Below are 26790 nucleotides of genomic sequence, written 5' to 3'. Positions count from 1 at the left end.
CCTGTGGATTATATGAATTTATAACAAAGATGCTGAGCCAGATCAGTTCAATGTATGGTCTGAGTCTTAACTGGCACCATATAACCTATATGGTGCACTCTTGACAAGCCACCTGATGGGCCTGGCCAAAAGAAGTGTACTGCATTAGGGAATAGGGTGCAATTTGACATGCAGACACAATTACTTACTTGACTGAGTTGTTGTCAGCATCGGGGTCCCTGGCAGACACCACACCAACAAAGCTGCCAGCGGCTGTGTCCTCGTGCACCTCAATGATATAAGGGTTCCTGCTAAACACTGGCGGCTCATCCACATCCTCTATCGTCACTCTCACCATGGCGTCATCTTTGAAAGGAGGGTTTGGACTGTACATGAACCTGGGGTCCAGATAGGTGTTAGTCACCTCCACTTTGAATGAGTACGTCCTTTGTTTCTCATAATCCAGTTGCTATGAAGAAAATGAAAAAGATAAACCATCAATAATTATTCAATAGAATTAATTCACTATCATAACTGAAAGTAAACTGAAAGTTGATGCTTAAGTTGATAAACTTGGTCGATTATTGGTTGAAATAAAAACTAGTGAATGAGTAAAGTAAAGCGGAGCTCCCCTACTTATCTCCTTACAGCTTTATACCTACTGTATCTATGAGTTTCTTTATACCTACTGTATCTATGAGTTTCTTTATACCTACTGTATCTATGAGTTTCTTTATACCTACTGTACCTATGAGTTTCTTTATACCTACTGTATCTATGAGTTTCTTTATACCTACTGTATCTATGAGTTTCTTTATACCTACTGTACCTATGAGTTTCTTTATACCTACTGTATCTATGAGTTTCTTTATACCTACTGTATCTATGAGTTTCTTTATACCTACTGTATCTATGAGTTTCTTTATACCTACTGTATCTATGAGTTTCTTTATACCTACGTTATCTATGAGTTTCTTTATACCTACTGTATCTATGAGTTTCTTTATACCTACTATATCTATGAGTTTCTTTATACCTACTGTATCTGAGTTTCTTTATACCTATTGTATCTATGAGTTTCTTTATACCTACTGTTATCTATGAGTTTCTTTATGCCTACTGTATCTATGAGTTTCTTTATACCTACTGTATCTGAGTTTCTTTATACCTACTGTATCTGAGTTTCTTTATACCTACTGTATCTATGAGTTTCTTTATACCTACTGTATCTGAGTTTCTTTATACCTATTGTATCTATGAGTTTCTTTATACCTACACTATCTGAGTTTCTTTATACCTACTGTATCTGAGTTTCTTTATACCTACTGTATCTGAGTTTCTTTGTACCTACTGTATCTATGAGTTTCTTTATACCAACTGTATCTGAGTTTCTTTATATCTACTGTATCTATGAGTTTCTTTATACCTACTATATCTATGAGTTTCTTTGAGTTTCTTTATGCCTACTGTAGCTATGAGTTTCTTTGAGTTTCTTTATACCTACTGTATCTATGAGTTTCTTTATACCTATTGTATCTATGAGTTTCTTTATACCTACTGTATCTATGAGTTTCTTTATACCTACTGTATCTATGAGTTTCTTTGAGTTTCTTTATACCTACTGTATCTATGAGTTTCTTTATACCTATTGTATCTATGAATTTCTTTATACCTACTATATCTATGAGTTTCTTTGAGTTTCTTTATACCTACTGTATCTATGAGTTTCTTTGAGTTTCTTTATACCTACTGTATCTATGAGTTTCTTTATACCTATTGTATCTATGAGTTTCTTTATACCTACTGTATCTATGAGTTTATTTATACCTACTGTATCTATGAGTTTCTTTGAGTTTCTTTATACCTACTGTATCTATGAGTTTCTTTATACCTATTGTATCTATGAGTTTCTTTATACCTACTGTATCTATGAGTTTCTTTATACCTACTGTATCTATGAGTTTTTTTTAGTTTCTTTATACCTACTGTATCTATGAGTTTCCTTATACCTACACTATCTGAGTTTCTTTATACCTACTGTATCTATGCGTTTCTTTATACCTACTGTATCTATGAGTTTCTTTATACCTACTGTATCTATGAGTTTCTTTATACCTACGTTATCTATGAGTTTCTTTATACCTACTGTATCTATGAGTTTCTTTATACCTACTATATCTATGAGTTTCTTTATATCTACTGTATCTATGAGTTTCTTTATACCTACTGTATCTATGAGTTTCTTTATACCTACTGTTATCTATGAGTTTCTTTATGCCTACTGTATCTATGAGTTTCTTTATACCTACTGTATCTGAGTTTCTTTATACCTACTGTATCTATGAGTTTCTTTATACCTATTGTATCTATGAGTTTCTTTATACCTACTGTATCTATGAGTTTCTTTATACCTACACTATCTGAGTTTCTTTATACCTACTGTTATCTATGAGTTTCTTTATGCCTACTGTATCTGAGTTTCTTTATACCTATTGTATCTATGAGTTTCTTTATACCTACTGTATCTATGAGTTTCTTTATGCCTACTGTATCTATGAGTTTCTTTATGCCTACTGTATCTGAGTTTCTTTATGCCTACTGTATCTATGAGTTTCTTTATACCTACTGTATCTATGAGTTTCTTTATGCCTACTGTATCTGAGTTTCTTTATGCCTACTGTATCTATGAGTTTCTTTATGCCTACTGTATCTATGAGTTTCTTTATACCTACTGTATTTATGATTTTATTTGCACACCTTTAGATATAAAGGACTGCTATCAGGGTGTCATTTTTAATCTGAGCCTATATATACAGTATGTACGCACCGTCTTCTTTTCACTTAGGCTCTCCAATTTGCATAATTGGCAGAGGCTCTGAAAAGTATGGCCCTGGCTAAGAAAAGAAAAGCTAAACCTGGATTTCAAAAGTCTCAAAGACTCTTTATACAAATTCCCAGAAGGAATAAGGGTCTCTTGACAGTGAACAGGATTAAGTACTTTCATGAAGATGATAATAATAGAAAATGGGTTTAGTTTAGAGAGAGGATAACTATATACACAAAGTGGTATCTTGTGATTTGAAGCAGTTGGGTCATAAGCAATTAAAACATGAGAACATTGTACTGGAAGTTTAGGGCCTACCTTTTTTACCCTGATAACGCCCTCCTGTGTGTTTTGGTCGGAGATGATCGTGAACATATCCTGTCCGTCTCGGTCGACGATGCTATACTGCATCTCAGCATTCCGCCCCACGTCCGCATCGTTAGCCTTGATCCGACCTATGGCTGCTCCTACTTCAGCCGACTCCAGAGTGCTCAGACGAAACGTATCTGGGGAGAAGAAGAAAATACGATAAAAATAATTGAATAGAAACAGAATAAGCACCGGATTTTTCTCCCCCAGATTCTTTGCACTCTGGGACGATTAGATTTGATGTGTATTTTTAAATGTTTGTTTATCTACGTCTCCTGGGGGAGAAGTATATATAAAAGGTACTCCACTTTCAGCTTCAATTAAGTAGCGCAGATTTTTTATAGAGTTTGTCCTGTGTGGAAATGTTCCGGTTTGTTTTGTCATTAGTTGTGGGACTCCTTCAGAAAGGATTATTATGTACAGATTGTTCCCTTTTCGACTCTGATGCCAGTCCTACCCGTAGGCTACGTACATAGCACAATATCTGCCTTTTAACTAACAAAGTTTCAGCATAATTGTAGTAAATGGGTTATTAGTTATGTCATAACCCATTACTCAAAACCAACTTTTGACAGAGGTCAAACCAACACTGACTTAAGAAAGAGCTCACAGGATATCGTCGATGCATGCCAGATTAACAATTGTCGTCTCAGTTAAAAAAAAATTGCACAGTGATAGCGAAAAGAGAGCACATACATACATGTACAGCACTTTTTGTCTCCACGAAAAACAGAATATCAACAGGGTCTCTTACGGTTAGCAAATCGCGGTGGGCTGTCATTCTCATCAGAGAGGGTAATGCTGACTGTGGTGGTCCCTGATAACCCACCCATCTGGCCAGCCATATCTTTAGCCTGGATCACAACCTGGTAGTTCTCCTTGGTCTCCCTGTCCATGTTAGGCAGGGCTGTTCTAATCGTGCCTGAATGAGAAAATAGACTATTATCAATATGACTGGTCAGGTTTAACTTGAGATTAAAATAATTTACAAGGACAATATCTACTTAATTTAGAGTAAATACATTTGAATTGCCAGTCCTCAATAGAATATGTGCAATATATCACACGAATGTTGTAGTTATCAAAAGAAGGTATCAAAAGCCGAACACTACTGTAAAGTGCTATCTATAACCTAAAATGATTATTTGGCTGTCCTCATAGGAGAACCCTTTTTGGTTCCAGGTAGAAACTTTTTGGTTCCATGCAGAACCCTTTCCTCAGAGGGTTGTACATGGAACCCTGACACTGAAAAGGGTTATCCTATGGGGACAGCCAATGATCCCTAAGAGTGTATATTAACACACCAAGCCATTGAGTTCACAGCAGCCATTGTATTCACCCACTATTAAAATATCCTTTCCAGGTGCCATCTGACTAACATAGAGATAGAGAGGAAAACCATGAATAAGTTCAACTCACTCATCATTCCCTAAACAAACACCCCATACTGAGTGCTGTTGGGTCTCTGTTTGCAGAGTAGAGGAGGAGATATAATATACACACATGATGGCTTCTTTCAAGTGTTTGCATGCCCATTGTGGGTGTTGTGATTAGATTACCATTGTCTGAATCCACTGAGAAATATGGTTGACCCTGTAGAATACTGTACACAAGCTTGGCACTGTTCCCGTATGTTTGATCATCAGCATCTGTCGCGGTGACTTGAATAACTGATGTGCCTGTGGAGGAGAAGATAGAGAACTTACAATACATAGCAAAGTATAGATAATGCACAAATTATATAATTTGGTTGGTGCTTCTATTTGTCCTATTTCACACATGTACAAGTGTGTATTAGTATATAATTGGAAATGTGTTTCCTGCATATCCCAACTCTCCCTGAGATACCCTCGGAGAGTGGTGCACGGCCATGGTCTGCCATTATTAACGGCGACCCTGGAACAATTAGTGTTAAGTGCCTTGCTCAAGGGTACATCAACATATTTTTCCCAGTTATTGGCCCAACAGTCTACTCGCTAATGCACATCCATACATTCACGAAGATGTACATAGCTATACAGAGCAATTACTAGGAATGATCTAGCATGCATATAATAAAGTAATTATAAGCACAATAGCATTTTACAAAATAATTTGAAATGCAATCCAGCTCAAAGGGAGGTAGAAGTTGTGTGAGGCCTTGTAATTTATGTTGCACAGTACCTAGTTAACCTTGCCTAGGGAAATATGAACAACACACAGCTCTTGTCATTATAAATATAGCTAAAAATAATAAATTCCCCCCCAAAAGATTCCACGGAATGCATAATAGTCATCTATGAAAGGGACGTAAATTGAGCTGAAATGATTCAAGCTCTGCTAAGGGTGAACAATAGAGTACAGTTTTACATTTTTGGGGGGCAAAAATGTCATTATTGTTCTAATACTAAGCCTCTAGGGGCTGGTTTCCCAGATACAGTCCTAGACAAAAACTCATGTTCAACTGATATTCTCCATTGAAAGTGCCACTTAGTCCAAGACTAGTCTTAATCTATGTCTGGGAAACTGGCCCCTAGAGTGTGGGTTCATAGCCCTTTGTTGTACTTACATTGTCTAGCCACTGCTCAGATTATGGTGGCATGCCAAGTGACATCCTATTCCCTATGTAGTGCACTATAGGGAATAGGGTGCCATTTGGAACACATTTGTCCTTGGCATTCTGAAGACCTCTGTAACGTCCTGGCTAAGTCTGACTATCTTCAAGCATACTAATGACTGCAGAAACAGCTGTCTGCAATGAGAATATGAAAGGGGGCTACCTGCTGACTCTTCACAGATGCCTGCTCTGACAAACCAGTTTGCACCCTCTAAACACATGGGATGCATCCCTATGGGCCCTGGTCAAAAGAAGTGCACTAGGGAAAGAGTGCCATTTGGGATACAACCATGCGCAGTTTGTTCATCTGTTTGGTGAAGCATTGGGGACCGTGACCGATGATTTGGTAATGGCTATGCACTTCACACACAAGAAATCCCATGATAAATGCATCACCCTAACATTACAGAGGGTATGTATGAATAACAAATTAATGAAATAATGATTGGAAGAAATGGATGGATTAATGAATGTATTAACAGACAAATAGAAACTGGAAGCATCAACCTTTGAGGGAAGTCTGCCTGTTAGCACAAGTGGTTTACAGTGCTTTTACTGTACAACGTTTACTTATACAGTACACCTTTTCACAGTGCCCAACCCAGAGCTTGTTGAGTCTGATCTTCAATAAATAGTGGTTGGTTACCTCACAGAAAGACATGTATTCAATGCATATTACCAATGCTGGATGTTTTAACCGCAACATCCTCTCTCTGGAGTCAGTCAGCAATTCAATCATTATGTGAACACAATAGAGAACCATTATTTTTTATATTGGCAAGTAAGTTTTAATTCAATGGTGATTACACTTTCTATTCATTTGTAGGCTCATGATTGGAAATTGATTCCAGTTCTCCTGTTTGCATTTTTAAAGCTTTGTTGGTATTCATGCCTACTGGTTAATCTATATTATCTGAATTAATTTGAGTGTGATGAAGCAAAACCTTCACTTTAATGAAAGCTTCAATTTCAACCTTCCACTATTATTATATTGTCGTGTGAATGACATGATTTGATTGATATGCAGTTCATTGTTTATCTCTGCCTCTGTGAACTATATAGGTTTAAGAAATAATTGTCATTCACATTTCTCCACAGAAATAAAGCATCACAAGAGGACCAACTTACTCACCTACGTCAGACATCTCTGGGACACTGGCGAAATAAAGGTCTTTAGAGAACTTTGGCTCATTGTCGTTGATGTCGTGGATCTTGATGTTAAATTCAGTATCAGCCTCCAGTGTCTCATTTGTCCTCTTGTCCACCACCTTAGCGTGGAGTGTGTATATGGCCCTCTCCTCCCTGTCCAACCTCTTAGTGGCGTGAATGTCACCTGAGTTCTCGTCTATTAAAAACAAGCTTCCCACCCCTTCTCCAGTGAGAATGTACTTCACGTTACCATCGCCTCTGTCCATATTCGAGTGCAGCTGTGGATAGAGAGAAAAGCTGTGTAAGAGTTTTATTTGAGATGGAGCATTCAGTGTTAGTCAGGAAATGTGAAATGTACATGAAAATAAAATAACAAATACCGTTGGCAGGTTTACGTAAAGAACAGATTCAACTTCAAATGTGCCATTAAAACTTTACATCTGCCTTCCATTAGTCTCTCAGGACAGATAGTCATACTTTATATCTTGCGATCATGAGCTTGAGATCTTAAGCTCACAATGTTGTCCTTGGATACATTCAATCCACAGATATTTGATTTCAGCTATTTATTTACTATTGGCTACCAATCACCATCCCTCAGAATTGTTTAATTCATCTGTATATTTGAGAAATGGAAAAACAAGAATAGTAGCTCACAGACTGCTCTAATGAAAATGGTTATTGTTTGTATCTTGTATGGTTCTTGCATGGACCTTACATTCCACCCGTTAAATGACACAAAAATAAAAACATAAACGGTTTCTCAGCGACTGCTCTAAACATGTTTCATGTTTGGCACAGAACTCTCATCTAGAATATTGTATTCCAGCTGTTTCTTAGGAACATGAGTGTCTGCTTAAAGTGTGTCCTTCAAATTGATTGCAATACTTCTTATCCTGATTGTGACTGCCCCCTGAAGTGGTCATTTCTAAAGCAGGATGTCCCTGTCTGATCAAAATAGTTATATTCTGTGGGCAATTTCAAACAGACAATTTCAAACGGACAACCCTTGAGGTGTCATGTATTTCATGTTACAACACAGACACCAATACTGTAACAAGTACTACCCCTTACAAACAAGTCCTACAGGAATCATACGGGGGAAGAAAAAAAACAGGAATCATGCAGGACGATTCCTTCCTTTCCTGTGGCCAGGTAAAAAACAAAACAAACGTAGGGGAAAAATTTCCTACAGCAAAAGGCAAAACCTTGATTGGAATGATTTTTGCAACAACTTTTCCTTGAAGCATCAACAGTCACAAAGCACAGACCAAGCTTATTTTCATAATTCCATAATTCAAGACTTTGGTTGAAGACCAAAAATAGACAGAAGCTCAATCTGATACCATATGCCAAGTAGCATAAAATCATGTCACTTTGACTCTAAATCCATTTAGCTCCCTAATGTCTTCCGTCTGCGACGTTGCCTTCAGGGCAGATCCAAAAATAAAGATTTCTAAGGAGATTGGATGACTTGTTTCATATTTTATGGGCTATTTGTTTAGCTGAATGGTTACTTCATTCTTAAAGATACTGGCCTTTGCACTTGCATGTTACCATACTGTGTAGGCCTACAGCATGGATGACCCCCTCCTCCCCCTCTGAGTGAGTTTTCATGAGGTTTCATCCTTCTCAAATCAAATAAAAGTTTATTTGTCATGTGCGCCGAAGACAACAGGAGAAATGCTTACTTACAGGCTCTAACCAATTGTGCGAAAAAGGTAATCAAATCAAATCAAATTTTATTTGTCACATACACATGGTTAGCAGATGTTAATGCGAGTGTAGCGAAATGCTTGTGCTTCTAGTTCCGACAATGCAGTAATAACCAACAAGTAATCTAACTAACAATTCCAAAACTACTGTCTTGTACACAGTGTGAGGGGATAAAGAATATGTACATAAGGATATATGAATGAGTGATGGTACAGAGCAGCATAGGCAGATACAGTAGATGGTATCGAGTACAGTATATACATATGAGATGAGTATGTAAACAAAGTGGCATAGTTAAAGTGGCTAGTGATACATAAGGATACAGTTGATGATATAGAGTACAGTATATACGTATGCATATGAGATGAATAATGTAGGGTAAGTAACATTATATAAGGTAGCATTGTTTAAAGTGGCTAGTGATATATTTACATCATTTCCCATCAATTCCCATTATTAAAGTGGCTGGAGTTGAGTCAGTGTCAGTGTGTTGGCAGCAGCCACTCAATGTTAGTGGTGGCTGTTCAACAGTCCGATGGCCTTGAGATAGAAGCTGTTTTTCAGTCTCTCGGTCCCAGCTTTGATGCACCTGTACTGACCTCGCCTTCTGGATGATAGCGGGGTGAACAGGCAGTGGCTCGGGTGGTTGATGTCCTTGATGATCTTTATGGCCTTCCTGTGACATCGGGTGGTGTAGGTGTCCTGGAGGGCAGGTAGTTTGCCCCCGGTGATGCGTTGTGCAGACCTCACTACCCTCTGGAGAGCCTTACGGTTGAGGGCGGAGCAGTTGCCGTACCAGGCGGTGATAGAGCCCGCCAGGATGCTCTCGATTGTGCATCTGTAGAAGTTTGTGAGTGCTTTTGGTGACAAGCCAAATTTCTTCAGCCTCCTGAGTTTGAAGAGGCGCTGCTGCGCCTTCTTCACAATGCTGTCTGTGTGAGTGGACCAATTCAGTTTGTCTGTGATGTGTATGCCGAGGAACTTAAAACTTGCTACCCTCTCCACTACTGTTCCATCGATGTGGATAGGGGGGTGTTCCCTCTGCTGTTTCCTGAAGTCCACAATCATCTCCTTAGTTTTGTTGACGTTGAGTGTGAGGTTATTTTCCTGACACCACACTCCGAGGGCCCTCACCTCCTCCCTGTAGGCCGTCTCGTCGTTGTTGGTAATCAAGCCTACCACTGTTGTGTCGTCCGCAAACTTGATGATTGAGTTGGAGGCGTGCGTGGCCACGCAGTCGTGGGTGAACAGGGAGTACAGGAGAGGGCTCAGAACGCACCCTTGTGGGGCGCCAGTGTTGAGGATCAGCGGGGAGGAGATGTTGTTGCCTACCCTCACCACCTGGGGGGCGGCCCGTCAGGAAGTCCAGTACCCAGTTGCACAGGGCGGGGTCGAGACCCAGGGTCTCGAGCTTGATGACGAGCTTGGAGGGTACTATTGTGTTGAATGCCGAGCTGTAGTCAATGAACAGCATTCTCACATAGGTATTCCTCTTGTCCAGATGGGTTAGGGCAGTGTCCAGTGTGGTTGCGAGTGCATCGTCTGTGGACCTATTTGGGCGGTAAGCAAATTGGAGTGGGTCTAGGGTGTCAGGTAGGGTGGAGGTGATATGGTCCTTGACTAGTCTCTCAAAGCACTTCACGATGACGGAAGTGAGTGCTACGGGCTATAGTCGTTAAGCTCAGCTACCTTAGCTTTCTTGGCAACAGGGACAATGGTGGCCCTCTTGAAGCATGTGGGAAAAGCAGACTGGGATAAGGATTGATTGAATATGTCCGTAAACACACCAGCCAGCTGGTCTGCGCATGCTCTGAGGACGCGGCTGGGGATGCCATCTGGGCCTGCAGCCTTGCGAGGGTTAACACGTTTAAATGTTTTACTCACTTCGGCTGCAGTGAAGGAGAGTTGGCAGGTTTTGCTAGCGGCCCGTGTCAGTGGCACTGTATTGTCCTCAAAGAGGGCAAAAAAAGTGATTTAGTCTGTCTGGGAGCAAGAAATCCTGGTCCGCGACGGGGCTTTTTTTATTTTTGTAATCCGTGATTGACTGTAGACCCTGCCACATACCTCTTGTGTCTGAGCCGTTGAATTGCGACTCTACTTTGTCTCTATACTGACACTTAGCTTGTTTGATTGCCTTATGGAGGGAATAGCTACACTGTTTGTATTCGGTCATGTTTCCGGTCCCCTTGTCCTGGTTAAAAGCAGTGGTTTGAGCTTTCAGTTTCACGCGAATGCTGTCATCAATCCACGGTGTCTGGTTTGGGAATGTTTTAATCGTTGCTATGGGTACGACATCGTCAATGCACTTTCTAATGAACTCGCTCACCTTATCAGTGTATTCGTCAATGTTGTTGTTTGACACAATGCGGAACGTATCCCAATCCATGTGATCGAAGCAGTCTTGAAGCGTGGAATCAGATTGGTCGGACCAGCGTTGAACAGACCTGAGCGCGGGAGCTTCTTGCATAGTCACTTTACAAATGATCTAGACTAACCTACATCCCCGCATATTGACTCGGTACCGGTGTCCCATGTATATAGCCTAGTTATTGTTATGTAATTTTCTTGTGTTAGTTTAGTTTATTTAGTAAATATTTTCTTAATCTATTTCTTGAACTGCATTGTTGGGTAAGGGCTTGTAATTAAGAATTTCACGGTAAGGTGTTGTATTCGGCGCATTTGACAAATAAAATGTGATTTGATTTGATCACAAAAATATAGGCCTAAATAACCTGATGCTTCCTTGATAATATCCAACACCTCCGTCACCAATTATGTCAAGAGACACCTAATACACAGCACCTATAGGCAGTGGTGTAAAGTACTTAAGTGAAAACACTTTATAGTACTCGATAAGTAGTTTTTTAGGGTATCTGTACTTTACAATAATATTTATATTTTTGAGAAATGTTCCTTTCACTTCACTACATTCCGAAAGAAAATATTGTACCTTTTACTCCCTACATTCCCTGACAACCAAAAGTACTAGTTACATTTTGAATGTCACACCCTGACCTTAGAGAGCCTTTTTTATTCTCTATTTGGTTAGGTCAGGATGTGACTTGGGTGGGAAAATCTGTTTCTATTTCTTTGTTGGCCTAGTATGGTTCCCAATCAGAGGCAGCTGTTTATCATTGTCTCTGATTGGGGATCATACTTAGGTAGGCCTTTTTCCACCTTCAGTTGTGGGATCTTGTTTTTGTACAGTTATTGTGTAGCCTGCAGAACATTACGTTTGTTTATCTTTTGTTGTTTTTTTGGTGTTCATCGAAATAGAGAAAGATGTACGCTTACCACGCTGCACCTTGGTCTCATTCCAACATCAGACGTAACATTGAATGCTTAGCAGGACAGGAAAATGGTTAAATGCACGCATTTATCAAGACAACACATGGTCATCCCTAGTGCCTCTGTCCTGGCGGACTCAAATGCATATTTTGTAAATAATGTCTGAGTGTTGGAGTGTGGCCCTAGCAATCCATATATTTTAAAAACAAGAAAATGGTTCTGTCTGCTCTGCTTAATATAAGGAATTTTAAATGATTGATTATTTTACTTTTACATACTTTAGCAATTACATTTACTTTTGATACTTAAGTATATTTAAAACCAAAAACTTTAAGACTTTTACTCAAGTAGTATTTTACTGGCTGACTTTCACCTTTACTTGAGTAACTTTCTATTAAGGTATCTATACTGCCTATAGGGAGGATAAAGCCCCTCTGGGAAAGACACCAAGGTTGCGTCCCAATAATCTCTCCTTCCTTCTGAATTGTGCACTCTTTCACTACGACTCCCCACACATTTAAAAACATTGGATTGGTGTAGGCATGGGCTAGAAGGTGTTTCCATGTACCAGTAATAACCTTTCAAATCTATGAAGGGAAATTAACAAGTACACACTTCAGGGGGAAAGGAGAGATAATTGGAATGCAACCAAAGCTGTAAAGAGCCATACTACTTGCATGCACCTTTTCCACGTGCCTGTATGGTGTCCATATTAAGAAAGAAGCATGTGTACATAGATTTGTGACTCTGTCCTATTATTGACAACGTGCACCTGCATGTGTCTCTATACCCTACTACTTCAGCAGGGCATCCACTTAAATCTCATCTGACAATATCCACCAAATATTGATTTTGATGTTCAATGTAAACCATAATCAATCATGTTTGTATAATGCAAGTAGCCTACAAGACCCGGAGACATGAAAATGCAATCATTTCACGGAAAGAAATAGGGGCATCTAAGTGCCTCTTTCTGTACTATTCATCTTCTTGAAAGAAAGTAGCATTACCTCAAGCAAGTATGATGAGTGACTGGCTTGAAGCTCATTACTGCACTGTTGATAATAGTGTCAGAGGCGTATATTTAGCTCTATATCTCTTGGGCCCTCACATCCTAAATGACAAGCAGTGAGGGACACAGCATCAACATCATACATGAATATTAATATCAGCATACTCAGGAAGAAACTAATTACTGTGCCTTGAAAAAGTATTCATCCCCCTTGGTGTTTTTAATATTTTGTTGCATTACAACCTGTAATTTAAATATATTTTCATTTGGATTTCATGTAATGGACATACACAAAATCATCCAAATTGGTGAAGTGAAATGAAAAACAGAACATATTTCAAAAAATTATACAAAAAAAATTGATAAGTGGTGTGTGCATGTGTAGTCACATCCTTTGCTATGAAGCACCTAAATAAGAGCTCGTGCAACCAATTACCTTCAGAAGTCACATAATTAGTTAAATAAAGTCCACCTGTGTGCAATCTAAGTGTTACATGATCTCAATATATATACACCTGTTCTGAAATTCCCCAGAGTCTGCAACACAACTAAGCAAAGGGCACCACCAAGGAGCTCTCCAAACAGGTCAGGGACAAAGTTGTGGAGAATTACAGATCAGATTTGAGTTATAAAAAGATATCAGAAACTTTGAACATCCCACCGAGCACCATTAGATCCATTATAAGAAATGGAAAGAATATGGCACCACAACAAATGTGCCAAGAGAGGGCCTTCCATCAAAACTCATGGCACAGGCAAGGAGGGCATTAACCAGAGAGGCAACAAAGAGACAAAAGATAACCCTGAAGGAGCTGCGTAGCTCCACAGCGCAGATTGGAGTATCTGTCCATAGGACCACTTTAAGCCGTACACTCCAGAGAGCTGGGCTTCACGGAACAGTGGCCAGAAAAAAAGCCATTGCTTAAAGAAAAAAATAAGCAAACACATTTGGTGTTTGCAAAATGGCATGTGGGAGGCTCCCCAAAAATATGGAAGAAGGTACTCTGGTCAGATGAGACTAAAATGTACCTTTTTGGCCATTAAGGAAAACGCTATGTCTGACGCAAACCCAACACCTCGTATCACCCCAAGAACACCATCTCCACAGTGAAGCATGGTGGTGGCAGCATCATGCTATGGGGTTGTTTTTAATCGGCAGGGACTGGGAAACAGGTCAGAATTGAAGGAATGATGGATGGCACTAAAGACAGGGAAATTCTTGAGGGAAACCTTTTTCAATCTTCCAGAGATGGAGGTTCACCTTCCATCAGGACAATGACCCTAAGCATACTGCTAAAGCAACACTCAAGAGGTTTAAGAGGAAACATTTAAATGTCTTGGAATGGCCTAGTCAAAGCCCAGACCTCAATCCAATTGAGAATCTGTGGTATGACTTAAAGATTGCTGTACCCAGCGAAACCCATCCAACTTGAAGGAGCTGGAGCAGTATCGCCTTGAAGAATGGGAAAAAATCCCAGTGGCTAGATGTGCCAAGCTTATAGAGACATACCCCAAGAGACTTGCAGCTGTAATTGCTGCAAAAGGTGGCTCTACAAAGTACTGACTTTGGGGCGGTGAATAGTTAGGCACGCTCAAATGTTCCGTTTTTTGTGTTATTTCTTGTTTTACAATAAAAAACATGTTGCATCTTCAAAGTGGTAGGCATGTTGTGTAAATCAAATTCAAACTCCCCAAAAAACATTTTAATTCCAGGTTGTACGGCAATGAAATAGGAAAAATGCCAAGGGGGGTGAATACTTTCGCAAGCCACTGTATTTTCTGCAATCTGAAAACTGGGCTCAACAACAGTGCAACTTGGGGAAGAAAGTGAGAAGGATGCACACCGTGACCCGACTATGGTTATGTCTCGAATGGCACCCTATTCCATATTTGATGCTTGGCCCTGGTCAATAGTAATGCACTATATAGGGAATAAGGTGCCATTTGGGATGCTGACTATGAATACAGCTGGGTCGTTCCCTAAATATATTGTAAGTAGAAATTGTGCACCAATATTGAATTTTAATGGCATGAAATATTCATGAATTGCCCTTTAATATAGACCACGTGAAGAATTCAACACCTCTTGTTGTAATATGAATAAAGACTTGCTTCAGTGCCAAAAATCATAATTTTCCTTCAGTACACATCTGTAACTTCTAGGAAGATTTGAAGCCACTTAAAACCTTTTACTGCAGCGGGCTAAATCAGAGTCACACAGAGTGTTTCTTGGTAGTTTTAAACAAATCAACTTTAAAACAAAGGTATACACCTCACACACATGGTTATGGATTTTAAAAAAGAAGACACCTCTACCATGTCAGATATAGAAATGAAATGTATTCCCTTCTGAGTTTTCATCCCAATATGACACTTGATGTACATCACAGAAGGGATGTGGGGATGGGATAAAACAATAAATAATAATAATAATAATTATTATAATTATGAAATAAAGAACAATTTTAATAACATTCCACCCATGAGGCCTCTAGAGGGTGATTTGGTCCTTTTCACCATCATGTAGTTATTTTGTTGCTTGTGACAAAGTAATTTCTGAAGATTATTTAATTCATGCAGTCATTCATTTACATCTGTCCCTCATTTTAAGGTCAACCCTGTTACTTGAATGAACTCTCGTTTTATGTTGAAACTATCCAAATTATATATATTTTTAAATACATATATTGTACATCTAATAATCAAATCATAGTGTAAAAGCAGATGAGTTGGTTCTTCTCTTTTTGGCAAGTATCCGTCAACCCTGTTACCAATAGATAGACAATTCAATTAAATTGTAAAGCTTGCATTCAACTGCCACTCCCTATTGCACACAGCACCCTTGCATTCATCCTGTCATAATGGGATTTATGGCTATTTTAAGATGAAAATGTCAACCCTGTTACTGTCAACCCTGTCACTTCATAGGCACTTACTATAGTCATTTTCGTTAACCTCTAAATATGGAAAAAACTGTTGAACATGAGCACTTTATGACATAATGTGAGGTGAAATAAATGTTTTTCTTGACAAAGTTACATTTTTCAAAAGGTACAGAATTGTTGGAACGACCCAGCTACAGTCTGTGAATAGTATTACTCATGATGTTCATTGCTGAACATTTAAGAATATGATGAAGTCAATATAATAATTTCGACATAAAATGTACTGGGATGTAGGATCTTAATTTTATCACTTTTTGTTGCTGGGAATTCTTTTATTATTTAGACTTTAAAATGTGAGACTTGATTTGCACCTAACAAAAAATGTATCAACAACAACAAACAATAAACAAATCTGAAACTATAATCTACATAGTAAATGATACTTCCTGTTCCTGCAAGATTGTTTTCTTGATTTATCAAACTGGCTCAAATTAACATCCTACATCTGTAGCTGCTCCTAAAATGCATTCATATTACTAATTTATACCCTGTGTCGTTTCCGTTCACACTGAACATTCCTCTGATGATTCCTGCAGTATGGCTGTGTCCCAAATGGTACCCTGTTTCCTATAGGCCCTGGTCAAAAGCACTGCACTATAGAGGGAATAGGGTACCATTTGGGACATAGCCTATGCTTTTCAGACTCAGTCGTTAATCCCATAAAGAGATAACTGACAGGAAGAAAACAAAGAGGAGACCATCAAAGGGAGGTGAAGAGGGAACTCCATACTGTGGAGCCATACTGTCAGGTCTGCCAGCTAATTGGAGTTTGACAATCCTCAGACAACACAGGCCTAAGGGATGTACTGTACATTGGCTTGCAATTATTGAATTAAAAAAGGCAGAAAATACACAACACGCTCCAACGGTAAACACTAAAAGGTAATTATTGGAGGTCCGCTTATGGACAACTTCACAAGCCGTATGGATTTTTGGCATGCTGGCACACTAGTATGGGGTAAACAATATAATCAAATAAAATTGTATTTGTCACATGCGCCGAAATGCTTACTTACAAGGTCTTAAACCAACAATGCAGTTTTAAGAAAATAAAGTAACACAATAAAATAACAATAATGAAGCAATATACAGGGGGTACCGGTACCAAGTCAATGGGTACAGGTTAGTTGAGGGTACAGGTTAGTTGAGACCCCTGTGCTGTATGGATTCATGCAGTATTATTGAGTCAATTCATGCATCAGTACGGAGTCGATTCATGCAGTATTTGTAGGTAATATAGAGGTGATTCATGCAGTATTACACAATCCATTCATGAAACAGTATGGTGTCAATTCATGCAGTGATTCATGCAGTATTATGAATTCATGTAGTGGTATAGATTCGATCCATGAGTAAAATAAGTAACATAAACGTATATGACTTGCTATATGATATGTACTACTTATGACCTAATGCCTAATGCCCCGCATGTTGCGTCCAACAACAACATTGACGAATACGCTGATTCGGTGAGCGAGTTCATTAGAAAGTACATTGACGATGTTATACCCACAGCAACGATTAAATCATTCCTAAACCAGAAACTGTGGATTGATGGCAGCATTCGCGCAAAAAATGAAAGCATGGCAGTCAAACAAGCTAAGCGACAGTATAGAGACAAAGTAGAGTTGCAATCCAACGGCTCAGACTCAAGAGGTATGTGGCAGGGTCTACAGTCAATCACGAACTACAAAAAGAAAAGCAGCCCTTCGCCTACCAGGATGTCTTGCTCCCAGACAGACTAAATACAGTGCCACTGACACGGCCTGCTACCAAAACCTGCGGACTCTCCTTCACTGCAGCCAACGTGAGTAAAACATTTAAACGTGTTAACCCTCGCAAAGCTGCAGGCCCAGACGGCATCTCCAACCGCATCCTCAAAGCATGCGCAGACCAGCTGGCTGGTGTGTTTACGGACATATTCAATCAATCCTTATCCCAGTCTGCTGTTCCCACATGCTTCGAGAGGGCCACCATTGTTCCTGTTCCCAAGAAAGCTAAGGTAAATGAGCTAAACGACTACCGCCCCGTAGCACTCACTTCTGTTATCATGAAGTGCTTTGAGATACTAGTCAAGGACCTTATCACCTCCACCCTGCCTGACACCCTAGACCCACTTCAATTTGCTTACCGCCCCAATAGGTCCACAGACGATGCAATCGCAACAACTCTGCACACTGCCCTACCCATCTGGACAAGAGGAATACCTATGTAAGAATGCTGTTTATCGACTACAACTCAGCATGTAACACCATAGTACCCTCCAATCTCGTCATCAAGCTCGAGACCCTGGGTCTCGATCCCGCCCTGTGCAACTGGGTACTGGACTTCCTGACGGGCCTCCAGCCACTTTAATAATGGAAATTGATGGGATTTGATATAAAAATGTATCACTAGCCACTTTAAACAATGCCACTTAATATAATTTTTACATACCCTACTTTACTCATCTCATATGTATATACTGTACTCTATACCATTTTACTGCATCTTGGCTATGCCGTTTTGTACCATCACTCATTCATATATCTTTATGTACATATTCTTTATACCTTTACACTTGTGTGTATAAGGTAGTAGTTGTGGAATTGTTAGGTTAGATTACTCGTTGGTTATTACTGCATTGTCGGAACTTGAAGCACAAGCATTTTGCTACACTCGCATTAACATCTGCTAACCATGTGTATGTGACAAATACAATTTGATTTGATTTGTATATAGAAAGACTGTAGTTTCTATGATATTGTCCTTCAGAAATGATTATTGATTAATGAGTTTGGTACCAACATAGAATAGTTATAATTCAATAGCAATGCATTCTTTAGGATTCAAGGTGAGCACAAGTAACAAGGTAACATACAGTATTATAAGTAAGGCTTGGTGGTTCTCTTTTCTAAAGTTCTTGTTGCACAAAATGAGCCTTTGACAGAGGAGCATGTTGATGACTTAAATCCCCTTGCACAAGCACAGAGGAATAGCCAGTAAAGTAGCAAAATCATTGGCAATTCTTGTCAGGTCTGTAGTGAGCATTGCTTAGTGCTGCAGAGGGGAGATAGGAAAAAAGAGCCCCGAAAGGATACAGAATAATTATGCTCTCTCTCTCTCTCTCTCTCTCTCTCTCTCTCTCTCTCTCTCTCTCTCCCTTTCTCTCTCCACTAATGTTGCTTTGAACATCTGTGATAATAAATACTGTAAGTATTGATAATAAACAGGTTCATAATACAGTCACTTGCTTATATTAGAAAGGACAACATTCCAATGCACTATTTTTCCATGGATTGTTTACTCATCCAAACATCATCCACCTCAACATACAGTTCCAGTCAAAAGTTTGGGTTTTTCTTTATTTGTACTATGTTCTACATTGGAGAATAATAGTGATGACATGAAAACTATGAAATAACACATGGAATCATGTAGTAACCAAAAAAGTATGAAGCAAATCAAAATACATGTTATATTTGAGATTCTTCAGTGTAGCCACCCTTTGCCTTGATGACAACTTTGCACACGCTTGGCATTCTCTAAACCAGCTTTATGAGGTAGTCACCTGGAATGCATTTAAATTAATATGTGGGCCTTCTTAAAAGTTAAGGAGGCATGTATAAGTAAAAAAGGCACATTTTATCATGTTTTTCATTAAAAAAAGGTTTGTGATACAAATATAAAAACATATTAAACATCCTTTCTCTCAATGAAGTTACAATGTCAGAATTGCCAGAACAATCTGAGATACCCCAAATATTTTCCACTCCAGCTGGAGTGCTGGAAAGCCCTTAGTCATTAATCTATGCTGAACAAAAATATAAACGCATGAGCTGAAATAAAAGCATTTTTCATGAGCTGAAATAAAAGATCCCAGAAATGTCCCATACACACAAAGTTAATTTCTTTCAAATGTTATGCTCAAAATTGCTTACCTGTTAGTGAGCATTTCTCATTTGCCAAGATAATCCATCCACATGACAGGTGTGGCATATCAAGAAACTGATTAAACCGCATGATCTTTACACAGGTACACCTTGTGCCAGGGACAATAAAATGTCACTCTAAAATGTGCAGTTTTGTAACACAACACAATGACACAGATGTCTCAAGTTTTAAGGGAGTGTACAATTGTCATGCTGACTGCAGGAATATCCACAAGAGAATTGAATGTTGATTTTTCTACCGTAAGCCACCTCTAACATTGTTTTAGAGAATTTAGCAGTTTGTCCAACCGGCCTCACAACCTCAGAACACGTGCAACCACGCCAGCCCAGGACCTCCACATCCAGCTTCTTCCCTTGTGGGATGGTCTGAGACAAGCCACCCAGACAGCTGATGAAACCGTGGGTTTGCACAACCGTAGAATTCCTAAACAAACTGTACGAAACCATCTCAGGGAAGCTCATCTGTGTGCTCGTCGTACTCACAAGGGTCTTCACCTGATTGCAGTTCGGCATTGTAACCGACTTCAGTGGGTAAATGATCATCTTCGATAGCCACTGACACACTGGATAAGTGTTCTCTTCAAGTATGAATCCCGGTTTCAACTGTACCGTCGTGTGATTGGTTTGCTGATGTCAGCGTTGTAAACAAGTGCCCATGGTGGCAGTGGGGTTATGGTATGGGCAGGCATAAGCTACAGACAATAAACACAATTGCATTTTATCGATGGCAATTTGAATGCACAGAGATACCGTGTCAAGATCCTGATGCCCATTGTCGTGTTATTCATCCGCAGCTTTCACCTCATGTTTTAGCATGCACAGCCCCATGTCGCAAGGATCTGTACACAATTCCTGGACGCTGAAAATGTCTCAGTTCGTTCATAGGCTGCATACTCACTAGACATGTCACCCATTGAGCATGTTTGGAATGCTCTTGACCGACCTGTACGACAGCGTGTTCCAGTTCCCGGCAAAATCCAGCAACTTCGCACATCCATTGAAGAGGAGTTGGACAACATACCACAGGTCACAATCAACAGCCTGATCAACTCTATGCGAAGGAGAGGTCAAGTTGCATGAGGTAAATGGTGGTCACACCAGATACGGACTGGTTTTCTGGTCCACGTCCCTATTGTTTATTTTAAGGTCTGTGACCAACAAATGCATATCTGTATTCCCAGTCATGTGAAATCCATAGATTATGGCCTAATGAATGTATTTCAGTTGACTGATTTACCGATAGGAACTGGAACTCAGTAAAATCTTTGAAATTGTTGCATGTTGCGTTTATATTTTTGTTTAGTGTATAATCTTGGACATAAACTCAAGTTGTTGTACTCGGGGATTATACACATTCAGTTGTGTTATTTCAGATTCTTCATTTTTTACTAGGAAGAGTAGAAACTGGATTCAGGAAGAATCTGTAGTGGGAACTGAAGACCGGCAGCATTTGATTACAGACACAAAGCATCACACACTACCACAAGGTTAAAGGGGTTTTCTTCACATGCATAGCTTGGATGGAACTGAAAGTGATGTGGGCCACTGCACCCCTACAGAAATAAACTCCAGACACAAAAGCTGTCTGATTACATTGCAAGTGTTCACACTTCATACTGAAAAAGTAGGCCTCCCTTGACGAGGGCTTGGCTTGTTAATAACCTCTCTAGGGTACGTGGGACGCTAGCGTCCCATCTGGCCAACATCCAGTGAGGTTGCAGAGCACCATATTCAATTACAGAAATGCTAATTATAAAAATTCAGAAAACAACAAATATTTTACATAGGTTTATAAATGAACTTCTTGTTAAACCAACCACAGTGTCATATTTACAAAATGTTTTACGGCGAAAGCATACCTAGCCCAGAACATACCTAGCCCAGAACATACCTAGCCCAGATAATAGCCCAGTTGACAAATTATTAAAAACAATAACCAGCCAAGCAGAAGCGTTACAAAACTCAGAAATAGAGATAACATTAATCCCTTACCTTTGATGATCTTCATATGGTGGCAATCAGAAGACAATAATTTACTCAATAAATGTTCCTTTTGTTCGATGAATTCTCTTTATATCCAAAAACGTTTTCTTCAGTAATCCACAGGCTCAAACTCAGTCAAAACAATCAGACAAAAAATCCAAATTGTATCTGTAAAGTTCATAGAAACATGTCAAACGATGTTTGTATTCAATCCTTAGGTTGTTTTTAGCCTAAATGATCTATAATATTTCAACCGGACAATAACGTTGTCAATATAAAAGGTAAACAAGAAATGCACATGCGCCTGAAAAAGCTCTGCGACACGTTAGGGTCCACTCATTTAGACTGGTCTTACTCCCTCATTTATAAGAATACAAGCCTGAAACGATTTCTAAAGACTGCTGACATCTAGTGGAAGGCATAGGAACTACAAATGGAGTCCTAAGTCAATGGATACTGTAATGGCATTGAAAACTACAAAACCAAAACAAAAACTACTTCCTGAATGGATTTTTCTCAGGTTTTCACCTGCTAAATCCGTTCTGTTATACTCACAGACTCTATTTTAACAGTTTACCAGTTATATGCATATCATATCTTCTTGGCCCGAGTAGCAGGCCGTTAAATCTGGGCATGCTTTTCATCCAAAATCCCGAATGCTGCCCCCTACCCTAGAGAGGTTAAATACTCTCACTCATTGGCAGTCTGCTAGTGGCAGTCTGAAATAGCTCGCTGAAGATCAGGTGATAGTGAATGAACAACTCCAAGAGGCACATGCAGTGGAGTTTTCTGACAAATACACACCTGGACCAATTTTCATTAAGTTTTGCAGAGTAGGAGTGCTGATTTAGGATCAGGGCATCCATGTTCATGTAATCATTAATAACTGATCATAGATTAGCACTACCCTGGGACATTCAAACTGTAAAGTTCACCTAAAAGAGAAGCCATTTCAGCATCATGAACAGTTTAAATCACTACAGCACAATATTTTATATGATGTACATCTATGATGAGCCCTAAACGTCTGAGATGTGTATTGAGACTGTCTACACCATGATAAGATACCAGATTGATCCAGTGTGTCGGTAAACCTGCTCCTAAAATGTACCAATATTGTTCTGGTAAATCACAATAGTACAATGACAGCTGAAGAAACGAGTTCTCAACAAACCGAAACAATAACATCATTATTTATCTTCCCACATTTAAAGATTTTATTTTGTTTTATTATTTTGATTAGACAAACTCAACTGAGAGGAACACTGGTGTCTCTTCATTATGGAGACAATGCAGTCTAACTTACTAGCCTATCTATAGCTATATACAGTATTTAGCTGGTAGCCTATTTATATTACACATTGGAACTCAGACTCCACAGGTTTTTCCGTCTAATTACTCATAGGCTTACCAGTGTTCACAGAAGTGGGGTCGCTCTCATGAGTGCCGCTGGGTCTTAGTTTTCTGGGAGAGAAGGAGCAGGAGAAAGTGGGCTGACACTCTCACTGGAACTGTCACTATTCTTGAGGGGAGTAAGAAGAAGAGGAGCAAGGCCACTGTCATTGCCAGTCCCGGGCAGTGATGTCTCTGTCAGGAATGGGAGGTTGCTAGTGGTAGCTGCTACATAAGTAGGCCTACTAGCTTCTACCTGCAATGGTGTTTTGACAGTCGAGGACGAGGTGGTAGATTTGCTGATTTGGATATCTTCTGTAATTGGCACTAGCTTGATCAGATAAAGTATTTTTGCTGCATTTTCATGCACCACTTGGTCTTGCCTTTTGTTTGTCCATCTTTAAAATCTCTTTGGGATAGGGGGCAGCATTTTCCCTTTTGGATAAATAGCGTGCCCAATTTCAACTTCCTGCTACTCATGCCAAGAATATAAGATATGCATATTAGTAGTAGATTTGGATAGAAAACACTCTGAAGTTTCTAAAACTGTTTGAATCATGTCTGTGAGTATAACAGAACTTATGTAGCAGGCAAAACCGCATTCAGATTTTTTTTTTATTGAGGTCACTGTCTATTCAATGATTATTCCGTGGGAAACCAGATTTCTAAGGCACTTGTTTGCAGTACCTACCGCTTCCACTGGATGTCACCAGTCTTTCGAAATTGGTTGAGGTTATTCCTTTGTGTAATGAAGAAGTACTGCCATCTTGAATTTGTGTCATTGGAAGTGTATATTTTGAGAAGGCGCATGACTAGAAAAGTAGCGTGAGTTTGTTGTCTTCCTGTATTGAACACAGATTGTCCCGTCTACAATTTGATCGATTAATAACGTTTAAAAATACCTAACGTTGTATTACAAAAGTAATTTGAAATGTTTTGGCAAAGTTTACAGGTAACTTTTGAGATATTTTGTAGTGACGTTGCGCAAATTGGAAGCTGTTTTTTTCTGGATCAAACGCCCCAAATAAATTGACATTTTGGATATACAGTGCCTTGCGAAAGTATTCGGCCCCCTTGAACTTTGCGACCTTTTGCCACATTTCAGGCTTCAAACATAAAGATATAAAACTGTATTTTTTTGTGAAGAATCAACAACAAGTGGGACACAATCATGAAGTGGAACGACATTTATTGGATATTTCAAACTTTTTTAACAAATCAAAAACTGAAAAATTGGGCGTGCAAAATTTTTCAACCCCTTTACTTTCAGTGCAGCAAACTCTCTCCAGAAGTTCAGTGAGGATCTCTGAATGATCCAATGTTGACCTAAATGACTAATGATGAAAAATACAATCATCCTGTGTGTAATCAAGTCTCCGTATGAATGCACCTGCACTGTGATAGTCTCAGAGGTCCGTTAAAAGCGCAGAGAGCATCATGAAGAACAAGGAACACACCAGGCAGGTCCGAGATACTGTTGTGAAGAAGTTTAAAGCCGTATTTGGATACAAAAAGATTTCCCAAGCTTTAAACATTCAAAGGAGCACTGTGCAAGCGATAATATTGAAATGGAAGTAGTATCAGACCACTGCAAATCTACCAAGACCTGGCCGTCCCTCTAAACTTTCAGCTCATACAAGGAGAAGACTGATCAGAGATGCAGCCAAGAGGCCCATGATCACTCTGGATGAACTGCAGAGATCTACAGCTGAAGTGGGAGACTCTGTCCATAGGACAACAATCAGTCGTATATTGCACAAATCTGGCCTTTATGGAAGAGTGGCAAGAAGAAAGCCATTTCTTAAAGATATCCATAAAAAGTGTTGTTTAAAGTTTGCCACAAGCCACCTGGGAGAAACACCAAACATGTGGAAGAAGGTGCTCTGGTCAGATGAAACCAAAATTGAACTTTTTGGCAACAATGCAAAACGTTATGTTTGGCGTAAAAGCAACACAGCTCATCACCCTGAACACACCATCCCCACTGTCAAACATGGTGATGGCAGCATCATGGTTTGGGCCTGCTTTTCTTCAGCAGGGACAGGCAAGATGGTTAAAATTGATGGGAAGATGGATGGAGCCAAATACAGGACCATTCTGGAAGAAAACCTGATGGAGTCTGCAAAAGACCTGAGACTGGGACGGAGATTTGTCTTCCAACAAGACAATGATCCAAAACATGAAGCAAAATCTACAATGGAATGGTTCAAAAATAAACATATCCAAGTGTTAGAATGGCCAAGTCAAAGTCCAGACCTGAATCCAATCGAGAATCTGTGGAAAGAACTGAAAACTGCTGTTCACAAATGCTCTCCATCCAACCTCACTGAGCTCGAGCTGTTTTGCAAGGAGGAATGGGAAAAAAATTCAGTCTCTCGATGTGCAAAACTGATAGAGACATACCCCAAGCGACTTACAGCTGTAATCGCAGCAAAAGGTGGCGCTACAAAGTATTAACTTAAGGGGGCTGAATAATTTTTCAGTTTTTGATTTGTTACATTTTTTTGAAATATCCAATAAATGTCGTTCCACTTCATGATTGTGTCCCACTTGTTATTGATTCTTCACAAACAAATACAGTTTTATATCTTTATGTTTGAAGCCTGAAATGTGGCAAAAGGTCGCAAAGTTCAAGGGGGCCGAATAGTTTCGCAAGGCACTGTATATCGACAGAATTAATCGAAAAAAAGGATCATTTGTGATGTTTATGGGACATATTGGAGTGCCAACAAAAGAAGCTCTTCAAAGGTAAGGCATGATTTATATTTTATTTCTGTGTTTAGTGTGGTGCCTGCAGGGTTGAAATGTGCTATGCTCTCTTTGTTTACTGTTGTGCTATCATCAGATAATAGCATCTTATGCTTTCGCAGAAAAACCTTTTTGAAATCTGACATGTTGGCTGGATTCACAACAAGTGTAGCTTTAATTTGGTATCTTACATGTGTGATTTAATGCATTTTCCCTGGCAATTGGTCAAGTGGGACGCGACTGTCCCGCCTTTCCCAGAGAGGTTTTAACAATGAACTCACTCTCCGACCTTATTCACAGAACTTTTTTTTTAAACTTGATAGCCAATTATGTGAGGAGGCTAAGGCGGTCTGCCGTTGGCGCAGCTGAGAAATTGGCTAATTGGATGCATTAAACTATATTGTACCCATGTATATTGGACAAAACAAACAGTTTGCTTGCTACATATGGACATTTAAAAGGAGGGTTACTGTCAAAGTTATTTTATACAAAATTATATTACAATTTAGACAGTGTTGGTGGGACCCCCCTCCTTGTAGGGGGCTGAGGGGGTTTCCGCTACACCAGTGGAGAGGAGGAAGATACTGTAGTTGTATGTGGGTTTAGGGAGAGGGTTGGTGGATGGATGGGGGACTTGATTGGATGTGAAATAAATAAATCCTCCCACAGTGCACTGAAATATGGCTTGGTCCTGGGCCTTTAAGTGCCTGTCTATTGGCCCTGGCTTTTCACCACATTTTCATCACAGAATCCAACTCCAGAGTGAAGCTGATGGAATTAGAGGTCGTGATCACTATTCACTTCCCCAGTAAAGCCAGCATGTGGGCTTTGTTTTTTCACCAACTTTATTCATTGAG

The 26790-nt window shown here is 39.5% G+C and overlaps 1 protein-coding gene across 2 annotated transcripts in view; it reads right to left on the bottom strand.

Annotated features, from left to right (window-relative positions):
• Window positions 1–26790, bottom strand: part of LOC110490016 (cadherin-10) — a 47487-nt gene that overhangs the window by 10380 nt on the left and 10317 nt on the right. The window contains exons 1-6 of one of the 2 annotated variants that reach the window (XM_090199931.1): window positions 21803–21943; window positions 6901–7195; window positions 4732–4851; window positions 3927–4094; window positions 3122–3309; window positions 189–448 (exon numbers count right to left, since the gene is read on the bottom strand). In XM_090199931.1, the coding sequence (XP_090056057.1) occupies window positions 189–448; window positions 3122–3309; window positions 3927–4094; window positions 4732–4851; window positions 6901–7183 (1019 nt within the window). In that variant the 5' untranslated portion in view covers window positions 7184–7195; window positions 21803–21943. Of the gene's footprint in view, window positions 1–188; window positions 449–3121; window positions 3310–3926; window positions 4095–4731; window positions 4852–6900; window positions 7196–21802; window positions 21944–26790 lie in introns of those variants that run through there. The other variant, XM_021563092.3, reaches the window with a different exon arrangement.

Source organism: Oncorhynchus mykiss, chromosome 15 (genome assembly GCF_057628025.1).
Source record: "Oncorhynchus mykiss isolate SJ-2025 chromosome 15, ASM5762802v1, whole genome shotgun sequence".
NCBI classification, from domain to species: domain Eukaryota; kingdom Metazoa; phylum Chordata; class Actinopteri; order Salmoniformes; family Salmonidae; genus Oncorhynchus; species Oncorhynchus mykiss.
Note: the sequence above shows the minus strand (reverse complement) of the source record. Positions and strands in the feature narration are given on the sequence as shown.